We start from the raw sequence: 15,546 nt of genomic DNA on the forward strand, positions 1-15,546 counted from the left end.
TTGGCTCGGCTCACCGCCCAGGTAAGCGATGGTGTTCTTCCTCCTCCCTCTCCTGCTATAAAAACCCCATTTCGGGGAGTTCTAGGGTTGGCCGAAAATTTTTGAGAAGGTGGAGGTGCTGCCGAAATCTCTTCTAAATCTCCTTAGTTCGATATTCGATTTTTTTTTTCTTTGATCTGTTCATCTTGTGTTCTTGAGCTCTTTTGGAAGTGTTGTAAAAAAAAATTGTGGAGTTTTTCCGGGGCCGAAAATTTTAGAGAAGGGGGAAGTGCTGCTGGATTTTTGTGGCTTGTTGGGCTTCTTGCTGGTTCACTTGATACCTTCGCTTGGTTGCTTGGTTGCTTGGTTGCCTGGTTACTTGCTTGGCCATTAACATTTTAGGTGGAAGCTTTGATAGAAGAAGGCGTTACAGAAACTTTTCTGGGTTTATTCTTGCATTTATTTTGGATCTGCGCCAAGAGGTAGCCTCTTTTCCTCTCTTACACACTCAGTAACATCACTGTCTTTATTGCAAAATATTGAACTATGAGGGATAAGATTCTTGAGGCAATACTGGAGTAATTAGCGTTGCTGTCACTGCTTTATGGTCATCTGCCCTTACTATTTAACATTAACCATGAAAGCTACTGCAATGATTTTTTTTTTAGAGTTGATTCATGCATATCAACTAATCCGATTTAGATCTTTGATTTGGTTGCTTGGGTAATATGAGAAGTACACATACATGCCATTTTATTCTTTGTGCATGTTCCATTCAATTCTTTACATACATACTTCTCATTTGCTATGTATTTGCAAAATCTGAAACATTTGGGCTATGTTTTTGCAAAAATCTGAAATATTTGGGTGTTCTTTTTGCAAAATATGAAAACTCTTGGGTGGTTTATTTGTGAAATCTGAAATATTTGGGTGTTTTTTTTCTGCAAAATATGAAACTCTTGGGTGGCTTGTTTTACAAAATCTGAAACTTTCCCATGCTTATTTTGCAAAACCTGAGAGATTTGGTGGCTTGTTTTACAAAATCTGAAACCTTCCCATGCTTATTTTGCAAAACCTGAGAGATTTGGTGGCTTGTTTTACAAAATCTGAAACCTTCCCATGCTTATTTTGCAAAACCTGAGAGATTTGGTGGCTTGTTTTACAAAATCTGAAACTTTCCCATGCTTATTTTGCAAAACCTGAGAGATTTGGTGGCTTGTTTTACAAAATCTGAAACTTTCCCATGCTTATTTTGCAAAACCTGAGAGATTTGGTGGCTTGTTTTACAAAATCTGAAACTTTCCCATGCTTATTTTGCAAAACCTGAGAGATTTGGTGGCTTGTTTTACAAAATCTGAAACTTTCCCATGCTTATTTTGCAAAACCTGAGAGATTTGGTGGCTTGTTTTACAAAATCTGAAACTTTCCCATGCTTATTTTGCAAAACCTGAGAGATTTGGTGGCTTGTTTTACAAAATCTGAAACTTTCCCATGCTTATTTTGCAAAACCTGAGAGATTTGGTGGCTTGTTTTACAAAATCTGAAACTTTCCCATGCTTATTTTGCAAAACCTGAGAGATTTGGTGGCTTGTTTTACAAAATCTGAAACTTTCCCATGCTTATTTTGCAAAACCTGAGAGATTTGGTGGCTTGTTTTACAAAATCTGAAACTTTCCCATGCTTATTTTGCAAAACCTGAGAGATTTGGTGGCTTGTTTTACAAAATCTGAAACTTTCCCATGCTTATTTTGCAAAACCTGAGAGATTTGGTGGCTTGTTTTACAAAATCTGAAACTTTCCCATGCTTATTTTGCAAAACCTGAGAGATTTGGTGGCTTGTTTTACAAAATCTGAAACTTTCCCATGCTTATTTTGCAAAACCTGAGAGATTTGGTGGCTTGTTTTACAAAATCTGAAACTTTCCCATGCTTATTTTGCAAAACCTGAGAGATTTGGTGGCTTGTTTTACAAAATCTGAAACTTTCCCATGCTTATTTTGCAAAACCTGAGAGATTTGGTGGCTTGTTTTACAAAATCTGAAACTTTCCCATGCTTATTTTGCAAAACCTGAGAGATTTGGTGGCTTGTTTTACAAAATCTGAAACTTTCCCATGCTTATTTTGCAAAACCTGAGAGATTTGGTGGCTTGTTTTACAAAATCTGAAACTTTCCCATGCTTATTTTGCAAAACCTGAGAGATTTGGTGGCTTGTTTTACAAAATCTGAAACTTTCCCATGCTTATTTTGCAAAACCTGAGAGATTTGGTGGCTTGTTTTACAAAATCTGAAACTTTCCCATGCTTATTTTGCAAAACCTGAGAGATTTGGTGGCTTGTTTTACAAAATCTGAAACTTTCCCATGCTTATTTTGCAAAACCTGAGAGATTTGGTGGCTTGTTTTACAAAATCTGAAACTTTCCCATGCTTATTTTGCAAAACCTGAGAGATTTGGTGGCTTGTTTTACAAAATCTGAAACTTTCCCATGCTTATTTTGCAAAACCTGAGAGATTTGGTGGCTTGTTTTACAAAATCTGAAACTTTCCCATGCTTATTTTGCAAAACCTGAGAGATTTGGTGGCTTGTTTTACAAAATCTGAAACTTTCCCATGCTTATTTTGCAAAACCTGAGAGATTTGGTGGCTTGTTTTACAAAATCTGAAACTTTCCCATGCTTATTTTGCAAAACCTGAGAGATTTGGTGGCTTGTTTTACAAAATCTGAAACTTTCCCATGCTTATTTTGCAAAACCTGAGAGATTTGGTGGCTTGTTTTACAAAATCTGAAACTTTCCCATGCTTATTTTGCAAAACCTGAGAGATTTGGTGGCTTGTTTTACAAAATCTGAAACTTTCCCATGCTTATTTTGCAAAACCTGAGAGATTTGGTGGCTTGTTTTACAAAATCTGAAACTTTCCCATGCTTATTTTGCAAAACCTGAGAGATTTGGTGGCTTGTTTTACAAAATCTGAAACTTTCCCATGCTTATTTTGCAAAACCTGAGAGATTTGGTGGCTTGTTTTACAAAATCTGAAACTTTCCCATGCTTATTTTGCAAAACCTGAGAGATTTGGTGGCTTGTTTTACAAAATCTGAAACTTTCCCATGCTTATTTTGCAAAACCTGAGAGATTTGGTGGCTTGTTTTACAAAATCTGAAACTTTCCCATGCTTATTTTGCAAAACCTGAGAGATTTGGTGGCTTGTTTTACAAAATCTGAAACTTTCCCATGCTTATTTTGCAAAACCTGAGAGATTTGGTGGCTTGTTTTACAAAATCTGAAACTTTCCCATGCTTATTTTGCAAAACCTGAGAGATTTGGTGGCTTGTTTTACAAAATCTGAAACTTTCCCATGCTTATTTTGCAAAACCTGAGAGATTTGGTGGCTTGTTTTACAAAATCTGAAACTTTCCCATGCTTATTTTGCAAAACCTGAGAGATTTGGTGGCTTGTTTTACAAAATCTGAAACTTTCCCATGCTTATTTTGCAAAACCTGAGAGATTTGGTGGCTTGTTTTACAAAATCTGAAACTTTCCCATGCTTATTTTGCAAAACCTGAGAGATTTGGTGGCTTGTTTTACAAAATCTGAAACTTTCCCATGCTTATTTTGCAAAACCTGAGAGATTTGGTGGCTTGTTTTACAAAATCTGAAACTTTCCCATGCTTATTTTGCAAAACCTGAGAGATTTGGTGGCTTGTTTTACAAAATCTGAAACTTTCCCATGCTTATTTTGCAAAACCTGAGAGATTTGGTGGCTTGTTTTACAAAATCTGAAACTTTCCCATGCTTATTTTGCAAAACCTGAGAGATTTGGTGGCTTGTTTTACAAAATCTGAAACTTTCCCATGCTTATTTTGCAAAACCTGAGAGATTTGGTGGCTTGTTTTACAAAATCTGAAACTTTCCCATGCTTATTTTGCAAAACCTGAGAGATTTGGTGGCTTGTTTTACAAAATCTGAAACTTTCCCATGCTTATTTTGCAAAACCTGAGAGATTTGGTGGCTTGTTTTACAAAATCTGAAACTTTCCCATGCTTATTTTGCAAAACCTGAGAGATTTGGTGGCTTGTTTTACAAAATCTGAAACTTTCCCATGCTTATTTTGCAAAACCTGAGAGATTTGGTGGCTTGTTTTACAAAATCTGAAACTTTCCCATGCTTATTTTGCAAAACCTGAGAGATTTGGTGGCTTGTTTTACAAAATCTGAAAAGTATTGTGTTAAATCATCTAAACTATCTGAAAATGTGAGACTCGTTTGGTCTCACTTATTTTAAAAATTAAAAAAAACATTACTTCTTTAAAAAAAAGTTATATTTATATTTAAATTATTTTCAAAATCACGAAATCATCATCTTTTCAAACTACGAAAGTTAAGTTGAAGAATAAAACGGCCGACAAATTCTGGCGACTCCGCTGGGGACTGGTTCCTCTCTCCATCTTTGATCAGGTGGTCTTGATTTCGACTCAAATCATGAAACTCTCACTATACCGGTATGGTTTAGTCTACCTGATCTCAAGCTTCACTGTTTTCATCATTAGGTTCTCTACTCTATTGGGGTCATCCTTGGGGACCCTATGAAGCTAGATCTACCCTTTCAATCTAAACAGACCTTCTGTGGCTAGAATACTTCTGGAAAGGGATATCACTTTACCTGATGTTACTGAAATCTGGCTAGGTATAACTCATAATGGATATTGGCAACAAATTGTTATGAAACACAGACCTTCATATTGTACCCACTGTAAGATGTTTGGTCATATCATTGATAAATGTCACAAGCTTCACCCTAATTTGAAATCCAAGGTTCAAGTGAATAAGGAAGGGTCTAAACCCATGCTCTAGACATTTTAGTTCCGCCTGGGAAGGATACTACCAGACAGGAGGTGATTAATGCCCCTATGGACCCCCCCCCCATGATACTGCTACTACTGTTACTGAGATTGACGTGATGTTGGCACCTTCAAACCCCGTAGAAAACAATACTGAAGGACTATTATCTACAAATAATAGTGTTCAGATTGATAATCAGAAGAACATCGCAACTCCTCTTCTTCAGGAAGTATTCGGTGTAGAGGCAACTCATACTTCACATATATCATAACCTATTGTGGGTACTACGGTTGGTAATCCTTCTGCTACAGCTCTACCACCTCATCAGACTGATTTTCGGATGAGGAATGACAGGTTTACACTTCCAGGAAGAAGAAGAAGAATGGAGATTTACTTGAGCTCAGGAGTCTCATGAATGATGCTTTGGTTACTTCGGGTAATGGTACGCACCTTACCAACTTGTTAGTTGGATCCCTACCGAGAACTAGAGCCAGAGGTAGGACCAGATTGGGATGACCTTCACTTTTTCAGCGCCCTAGTAGTTTTGGGTTTTCTTTATTTTTATATGTACCTTTTTTTACTTTTTTGTGTGTTATACCATGTGGATGCCTATTTTTTGGCCCACACATACAACTTATCTGTATCTTTTCACTTTAATGAATTAGCCCTTGGGCTTTTTTGTATATATATATATATATAGACATACATATATATATGTATATGTATGTATGTATATATGTATGTGTGTACATATATATGTATGTAGGTATGTATATATATTATTAAATCACAATTAAACTCATTAAATTTAATATTATCTCAAATATTTAATAAACAATTAGAGCTTAAATAAATCAAATCCTAATCTTTCTAGCTGTCGCCACCCTTCACCCGATCAAAAACTGAAATTTCTTTCTTGAACCTTGATTTAATTAAACCTTATTATTAATAATTAATAATTAATAATATATTAAATTCCTAAATTTATCATTTAAACTCTTAATTATTTCGGTCTCCCTAAAGCTTGGCCCGACCTAGACAAATTTCTTCTTCCCTTCTCTTTCGGCGCAAGACCTCCTTTGAATGTGAGATTCAAGTCGAGAGTTGGACTCCCTCCCGCACAAGCATCTCTGCTATTGTGACCGACGTCGTCTCTTCCACAAGCTACACTGAATCTCCTCCCCTGCAATGAAGACGATGTCTCACGCCACAGCTAGGGTTGGTCGGCCTCTTCTTCCCTACTCTTCTTCTTCTTCTCATTTGATCTCTTCCTCTAAGCTCAGCTCGTCATCTACTTTCGCACTGAATGTCTGCTCGAAGAACGACGATATCATGAGAGTGTATTTTCCTTGATCAGTCAGACACCAGTTATGGACCTGCTCAACCTTTGCACCAGAAGCCGCTCAGTGCTACAGATAAGTCGTTTGTGACATTTTATAGGCGAACAAAGCTCCTTAGCTTCTAACCCTTATGCTTCATCTTTCATTTCTTCGGCTACCCGACTCCTCGCCTTCATTTGGAGCCTTCAATGCAAATGTCTACCCGAATGTCTATTATATGTGTGTGTGTCTATATATATGTGTGTGTGTGTCTCTTTCTCTCTATATATATATATAAAGATTGGTCAGAGGCTATTACACGAGTCTCCCGACCAACTTCATATACGTGAGAATTTCATCCCGCACATAGGCGGGATCGAGCACGTGATCTCAGGGGCCTTACAAACTCTGCCCACCAAAGAGTCACGGTAGGCGGCACGTATATATATATAGAGAGAGAGAGAGAGAGAGGAACTTTAATATCAATATGCTTCTGATCTAAATCAGTAAAATTTAGTACTATCTCAAAAAAGAAACAATGATAATAATTCCATTAGCTCACAATTTAAGCGTCGTAGATTTAAATTGATTCACATGGCCACTGCAATAAATAAGGTTTGAAAAACATCCTTATCTTTTCCAAATGATGACATGACTATAGACATTGTTGCACTTGTGACTAACCATATAAATAAAAGGCATTATTAATTGCATACATGATAGGAAAATCAATTCTTTGATTTATCATGCCAAAATAATCACAGGTCTTATTACTTAAGACTCTTTTGCACTTCTCTTTTTTCTTTTTTTTTTTGTTTAATTAAGGGTTTGTTTTAGGTTTGTTTTAGGAATATACATAATCTTCTGCACTTAATTACTAAGAAAATCAAGTTTATGTTTTCGTTGTTTCAAAAGCTGGGATAACTTGAGTAAAAGTATACTTTTGCTTCGCTCATTTCCATACCTATAAACATTTATCTTAGGCTTTAAAATTTAAATTTCTCCTTGAATGTTTGAATGAAAACTTCATCAGAAAAAAATTGATAAAATGATGCCATTGGTTTCAAGTTTTTATCAGTTCTGGGCATAGAGCACATGTATGATTTCAATGTCTATTAAATTTAAAAACATTGTACATCTCTCTAGGGTCAAGTAGATCCTAAAAAAAAATATCAATTTGCTTGGAGAAGCACATACACAGAAATCAACCTTGTTAAATTAAATTTTCCAATTTCATGTTCTGAAAGAAAAGATTTATGAAGTTGGCTGCAACAATCAAAAACATTATAGAAAATTAAGGCCAATTTTGATTAAATGAATATTTATTTAGAGGCAAGCCAATCAAAAATTGAATCCTCACGTCCGAAATTTTATTCTTATCAAATACATAATAATTTTTTCTGTCAACTCGCTTTGTGTCAATATTGGGTGATAGGGAGATCTATGAAAAAAATCAAGAATGCAAGCGAATCTTCTGAACTGTCTAAAACTTTTTTTTTTCCAAGTTACAGTAACAGATATATGAATGATTTCAATTTTGTCTCCAGCAAACTAACATGCTGTGTTTTCTAAAACTCTATGCTCACTTAGTATTTCCATAAAACTCAGCATTCGTGTTTGCAGGGCATTTGAATTGTCTTATTAAATTTGATTACATTTTGAAAAAATTGAAAGTAATGATATAAATTCCATTCAGAACATAGAATAAAAGTGGTGGCCTGCATCAATTACTCATCTTGCCTTGGCATGAAATTCTCCTTTTACATAAACACCGTTTCGAATACTAAGCCACATATAGGGAATAATCTAAGCTCGTAAAACAGATTGAAGAATTCATTATAAAGCTGGATGATGGATGTGTAATCAAAAAAAGGCTTTGAAATTCCCCACTTCACTATATAGTGTTGAAGAATCTGGAAGAAGGGAAAGTTCACAATTGATGAGGACAAAAAAATTTGTATGATCAAGTTTTCAGCATGAAGAAATATTGCCTCCAATGTAAGGGTCTATTTGGGGCAGCTATAGCTCTTTATAAAAATAATCATAAATTTGTTACAGGAAAAGTAATTTTCTTAAGGGCTGTGATAATTATTAGAAGTATTTTTTAAAAAACAAAAATTATATAGCAGCTTTCTCGAAAGCTACTGCATTTTGGTAGATTTGATTATCAAATGCAATTGCCCTCCACAGAAAGTTCTGAAAATAGGCAAGAAAGCAAAAGCTAAACAGATGATAGGCAGCAGTTTTCAAAAAAAGAAAAAAATTGAAAAAGCTGTCCAAAACAGACCAAGTTTTTTGTCATTTCCTCCGTCACAAGGATAATTAAGCTAGGAACTATAATATCAAACTTCAGTTTTTATGTACGTAAATAAAGTTTAACAGATAATTTGTTGCACAAGGAAATATAGTATCATCAAAAGTTCGATAAAACGCTATTAATTAGTAAAATTGCCGAATTTCGCTTTACTAGGTGTGTTTCAGAAAAAGTATGGTGTTTTACATCTTTGGGTGTTTTTTTTCTTTTTTTTATTTATTTTTTTTTCATTTTACCTTGTTTTTTAGGGTAATCTTCACAAAAATATTGAATCTGCATACAAATTTCATCATATGAAAGACAGTTTTTGCACATCTAAGCAGACTCCTAAATTTTAACAAGTTTGCAATAAATGTCTGCTCAAGGGCATTTCATAGGTTTCTTCCATGTGTAGTTATTCTTGCATCTATTACCACATTGTAAATATACATGATTTCAACGGCACGTACATAATTTTCCTTACTTTATTTTTGCAGTTATTATTACTGTCGTGCAGAATCACAAAGATTCAATAAGCAACAGATGTGTAGTTTGTAAACAACACTTACCAAATCAGTGATATACTCCACAACAATGTCCTCAACAAGTGCAACTGTTTCTGGAAGGGGCTGCAAAAAAAATCAATAAGCTATAAGCATTGTGCAAACACTATTTAATAAAGATAATCAGATGATAGAAAAAATTAACAAATAGTTTTTTTAGAAAACATTACTGCTAACAAAACAATTAAGATCACAATATAGTGCCTTATATTTATCTCCCACGTGGGGTTAAGGATCAACATGAATGAAAGAAATGGCAGAGTTATACAACCGATAGTCAAACAAAGAGTATGGCACAACAACATCAAGAATTTAAATCACATCAGCATCCCCAATTTTAAAGCATGAAGCTAGCTTGGCCAGTCTCTATTTGAATACATTCTTCCTTCTATAGTTTAGTTGAAGTTGTCAAGATTCATGAAGAAATTAATGTATTTTGCTGTTTTTTTTAGATAAACAGCTATTGCACTCTCTTTTTATTATTGTTGGATGAATCTTGAACTTCGCTCATTTTTTCATCTCCTCTAAATGCACAATTAATTACATCGTTGACTTTATCCATTGTATCATAAATATAACACATTGCAAGTCATTTGTCATTATATACTAATCTTAACATCTTCAAAATTGGAATTTCAACATTCAAAGTGTAAGTGACTTCATTCAAAAAATTAGATTTAAGGATGATCTTCTCGGCCTTTTTTTTCCTTTAAAATAAACACTAAATCTAGACTTATTCCAATCTTTTGAAACAAACATATGCTTTAAATTTTCTATTTTACTTATATATGCTGGTAAGAGTAAAAATGAAGTTGCAAAAAAGTGACGTCTGGCCTTACCAATTCAGCACTAGTATATGTCTCATCATGTTAAGGAAAAGTCCATGATTACACACACACACACACACACACACACACATATATATATATATATATCCAGTTAACTCCAAAGCTTTTGGATTGTATTTTTCACCTCACTCATCTTTCCAATATCATCTAACATAAGATCTGTTGTCGATAGTGTCCAATATATGTGCGTCTTTTTTTCCATTAGCATTTAACATAAATATATAAAATAATTTTTTGAAATTCTTTAATTTAAAAAAAGATAACATATATCTACATTTAGTTATGATAAAATAAAATACAAACTTGCAACATAACTAGAATGATTATCTGTAACCAATTGAAGCACATTTTTTTTTTCCAATTTTCTCTCTATGCATCAAAGAGTTCAAACAGTTTCACCACAATTTTTTAATATTTCGATGCATCTATGAATTCTAATAATACAGTGCTTGAAGATGAATTAACTAAAAAATTAATTATAGATTGTTATTTACGATCAGTACATCTATCAGACATAAGAGTGCATCACTTCTCTTCCCAATTTTTTTTATGATCTTCCAAATCATTCATAATTGACTGTAATTTCTTTTCAAATAAAAGAATTCTTAACTTATGAAAAGAAGTTGGTCGAAGACCCAGTCCATATTGTCTGATTGCCTCAACAATGTGATCAAAACTCTCCAACGTCAGTGCATTGAAAAAAAATTCATGCTAAATAAAAATACTGAGTAATATATTATATAGTTCTTTTTCTGATGCTCTTATCCACATTTTTTTTTTATTCTCATATGCCTCATATATTTTCTTCTAGTAACTTCACTTTTCGGTTCCTTATAAAGGAAATTATGCGTTGAACTTTTCATTTTAGGATGCATTTGTTTCGGTTTTTTGGCCCAAGTTCAGAACCTGAACTGGGATTTAGAGTGTTTGGATAGAACTTTTCACCACTCCCGTTCCAAACCCGTGGTTGCCATTTGTTAAAACGCGAACGCAGCTGACATTCCACTTTTTTATTTTCTTGCTTACCCATGTCACCTCGTTCTTGAAACAGCCCCCACCCACAGTACCCTAGCTTCATTCATGACCCCTTTACGTCAAATAATCGCAAGAAAGCCTACATCCATCGTGATTCTCTGTCACCGCATCCTGTTTCACCCAAGGTAGCATTCCTCCTCACAATTCCTGCCATAGCTTCATTGTCTTATCCCTTCTTTCACATCTCTCTCTCTCTCTCTCTCTCTCTCTCTCAGCCCTCTTTCTCTTTCTGATTATTTGTTGCTTTTACTTCATCCCAGTGATTTGGTTGATTGGTTGGAGTTGGAGAGGTTGGTCTTTTCAATTTCAAGCCTAGTGGCATACCTGTCCCCCTTGAAGTACATAATCAGGCAAGCTCTCTGTTTTATTAGTCTTTCTTGTAATTATACTTTTATTTTTGCTCGTTTGTTGTACATGGAAAATCAAAGCAAAAATGTGTCGTGTAGTCATCTTGCTAAATCAGAATGTTTTCAAATAGCAGCTCATTTTTTGTATATAAAAGATCAAAATCAAATATAGCATAATCTTGATTTGTGGACATGCTAAAAGGCATCACACACCAATTGCAGCTTAATGGCTGAGTAAACCAAATGCATGACGTGTCAAATCATTGAAAGTAAGATTGTTCGCATGTTCTCCAAGAAACAGGTTGAACTCTTGAACCTAATGTCATTGAATGTCGCCCAAACAAAGTATTAGATGAATTAAAAAAATATTTTTCCTTTTAGAAGTGTGCGGCCAATTCAAGACTTTGCTATTCTTTTGAAATTTTCAACTTTCTTTTCAACTTAAATTCAAATTTGTCAACCTACGCATGCTTTTGAGTTGGTTGCCCTACATACCTAGCACTCAATAGAAAGAAAATGAACTTTTGATATTCATAAAAAACTTTTCATAATTCAGTTGAAAGCAAAGTAGTCAGTAAATTCCTTGGTTGCCGACAATGCTAGAGAAATCGAGGTCAGCCTCCTTGTGCGAGAGAGAGATTGTTGGATTTTGTGGATGAAGAAGAAGATTGTAACAATGAGTAATGGAGTGATAGTTTTGTGGTTTCATTGAAGTTTTAGGTGTTACATTTTGCTAAACATTTGGAATTTAAATGTTAGATTTGTAAATTCATAGGAATTGTGTGGTATGTATGTAAAGCTCATAAAAAAATGCCCAGTTGGATCTCAAAGAATAGCAATAATTTTGCAAGTTGTACTTTCATATGTATCAATGTGATATCTATTGTTTGCCCGAGACATGAACTACATGATATAATTACGCTAACTTTGTAAATTCATAGGAATTGTGCGGCATGCATGTAAAGCTTCATAAAAGAAGTCATCCTTCTCTTTAATGTTCGATAATAATTATGTTGAAATATTTAATTTATCTTCTATGTTTATACTTGTGATATTTTCTCATATTTTTTTGTTAGATTGATGTAATGAACTTTGATTTTCTTAATTATTTCTATTTGTTTTTGAAAATTTTGAAGAATATTAATTATTATCTATAATTGAAATATTTAAATATATATATCAACCAGTTAGATATAATAACAAATGAGCAACACAAGAGAGCGCATCATCCGCTTTATGAGAAAAAGAAACAAAAATGATTTTTTTTACATTTGTTTGAAAGAGATTAAATTAGATAATATACCAACACATTTCAGCAAAGAAAGTTGACGAAACATTATTAAAAACTTTCAAAAGAGAACTGGAAAATTAAATGACCGAACTCAATTAAAGAATAAATGGAACCAGATAAAAAAAAATTGCAAAATATGGAAAGAGCTAAAGATGATCTATTGGGTTTGGTTGGGATCCAACTAAAAACACCATAATGCATCGGCAGATTGGTGGAAGGAGAAGTCAGAGGTAAAATAAATTTTAAGACATTTTTATTTCTATTTCATTTAAACGGAAAATTATTAGACAAATTTTCCTTTGATTATATGAATGGCCAATTGTGCCAAATACTAAGAAATTTAGGTTTGGTAAAATCGAACATGAGCTAGAGGAGAAGCTTGATCTCATGTTTAGTAGCGTTGTTGCAGCTGGTGAACATGGCTGGACTCCTCAAGGTTTGCAAGAACATGAAAAGCCCAATGGATCATATTCAAAGGTCATCACATGACATAAATAAACATAATGAATCTAATTATACTAAGACTCTACCTTCTTTAAAGCAAGGGCAAATCGTAGTAAAAAAGTTAGTCATGCATATCTAAGAAGTCAAATACTATAATTAGTTACAGTATGCACAAACTTATCTTCTGAGGCATGCACCGTGCAACCATCTTTCATCTATTCCTGTTGTAATAAAAATATTTGAACAAACAACAGAAGTTTATGAAGATATTCTCTTATATCTATACTCAATGAAGCTACTTATGGATCCTGTCAAGTAGGAGTTTTTCATATCTTGTATCTACGAGAATGGTTCATTACTTGTGCTTCTTCTAAAAAATCACAATGACTAATTCATATTAGTTATGTGTTTTGAGCAGAGTACACTTGATAATTTTGTAGACAACTACTTTTCATGTTTGACTTTTTTGGTAAAACTACTCATGATGTTAGTTCTTTTGAAGATATTTTCTAGTAGAATAATTATTTTTAATATTGACACTTGTGATGTGTCATCTCATTTGATACGGTAATATTTTATTCTACTTGTGATACTTGTGATGAGCTCATGATATTTTTTGTTGTGAAGTTAGTACTTGTGGCATCCTCTATTGTGATGTTTGTACTTGGGATATCTTTTGTTGTGGTGTAAATATTTGTGATATCTTCTGTTGTGATGCTTATACTTGTGATATATTGTGTTGAAATGTTAATACTTGTCATATATTGTGTTGTGATGTTATACTTGTGATATATTACGTCATGATATTATACTTGTGATATCATTTGATGTTACATTAATACTTGTGTTATTATATTCTCAAATATATCATGTGTAATATTTATTGTGCAACAATATTTAAAATATTTACAGCAATGAATCCTAATGATAGAGAACATAGAAAATGTTGCAAAAAAAGTTTATTGCAACGGTCATATGTGTGCTGACTGAATATTATGATTCATACATGCCTTACACTCAATGCATGACGTAAACATTTACAGGGGGACAAGTGGATAAATAAACTGCTTAGGAGTCATCCAATGAGATTTCATAATATGTTTCATATGAATCAAGCAATTTTTATTGATCTTTTAAATGAACCGTACTCTAGTCATGATTACATGGCTCTTCAAAAAAATAACTTCAATGGAGGTATTAACTATAACACTATATTTCATCGCATTATGAATCTATAAGTTTAGCTTGTGAGAGATTTCAAAACTCACCTAAAATCACCAGTAGATGTTTTTCTATTGATTTGAATGTTTTGATATGTATGTCTTCTGAAGTTCAAACCTGAAGATCCAACTTCCTGAAATATTCCTAGAGAATATCATGTGATCATCGATATATGTCATACATCAAGGTATATTGAAATCATTCTTATTTTTCAAAAATTTAAAGAATTTTGAATTTTAATCTGATTATGATGTGATATAAGATTATATTGGTGTTATTAATGGGACATGTTAGATGCATGTGTACCAAATATTAATAAGGTTTCATATATTGAACGTTGTGGTTCACCTACACAATATAATGACAGCATGCAACTTTAATATCTAATTTAATTTTGACATGATTGGTTGACAGGACAGTGCTCATGATAGTCGAATCTTCAAGTTTGGAACACAATCTCAACCGCATAACTTTCTCTTTCCGCATCAAGGTTTGTTGACTCTCAAGTAAGCATTATATTAAGTTTTAATAGAGTAACTAACTATTGACTATTTTAACAAAAAAAATATTATTTAGTGGATGTTGGATATTTATTACAATAAGGATTTCTTAAGCCATTTTCCATCACTAAATATCACATTTCAGACTTCAAAAGATCTTAGTCAAATTGTGTGGGGAATAAAAGAGATGTTTAATAAACATCGCTCATCATTATGAGATATGATTGAGAGAGTTTTTAGTTTGAAAGAAAAAAAAGATAATTCTACGAGATATGCCTACATATTCCTTTGAAATAGGTTAAAATTATCGTTGTTGTAATTACATACGGTGTCTGCATTCACGTTTTAGTGTTGACTTCACAAGTGCAAATGAGAACGAATTAATGTCTTCTGAAACATATGAATATCGATAGAGGCAATCGGTGATAGATATTGTCAGCCCTTATATAGGCGATGGAGAAGATGTTGATGAGATGGCTAAGTTACAAGAGCAAATCACTGATGCTTTAGTTAATGGTTGATTTAGCATTATATAGTTCATTGTATAAGTGAGTATTATGTATTGTAATTGGTGGATAATTGAAATGCTAAGTGTGCTTATATATTATTTATATGTTATGTTCTTTAATTTTAGTTTTACTTTTATGCGTTCTGTGAGAAATGAAAAAGTTTGCGGCAGCTTGAAATTGTGGTTTCACAAATAGAATTTGCTTAGTTGTCAGTCATGGACAGCCAATTTGCTTCGCTTATTCCTCTAAATTATTATTTTGCATGGGATGGGCTAGATTATTATTTGGTTGTGAGATTGTTGTGGTTATTAGTTAGTCATTATTTACTGTAGTGGACAAGGCTGCTATTCCGTTATATGATAT

At 33.4% G+C, this 15,546-nt stretch overlaps 1 protein-coding gene across 1 annotated transcript in view; it reads right to left on the reverse strand.

The window, feature by feature from the left end:
• Nucleotides 1–15,546, reverse strand: part of LOC110036424 (transcription initiation factor TFIID subunit 13) — a 66,831-nt gene that overhangs the window by 26,759 nt on the left and 24,526 nt on the right. Inside the window, exon 4 of the mRNA XM_020740865.1 lies at nt 8,995–9,054. Coding sequence (XP_020596524.1) covers nt 8,995–9,054 — 60 coding nt within the window. The remainder of the gene's footprint in view (nt 1–8,994; nt 9,055–15,546) is intronic.

This window comes from Phalaenopsis equestris, unplaced genomic scaffold, assembly GCF_001263595.1.
Source record: "Phalaenopsis equestris unplaced genomic scaffold, ASM126359v1 Scaffold206200, whole genome shotgun sequence".
In the NCBI taxonomy this organism is placed as follows: domain Eukaryota; kingdom Viridiplantae; phylum Streptophyta; class Magnoliopsida; order Asparagales; family Orchidaceae; genus Phalaenopsis; species Phalaenopsis equestris.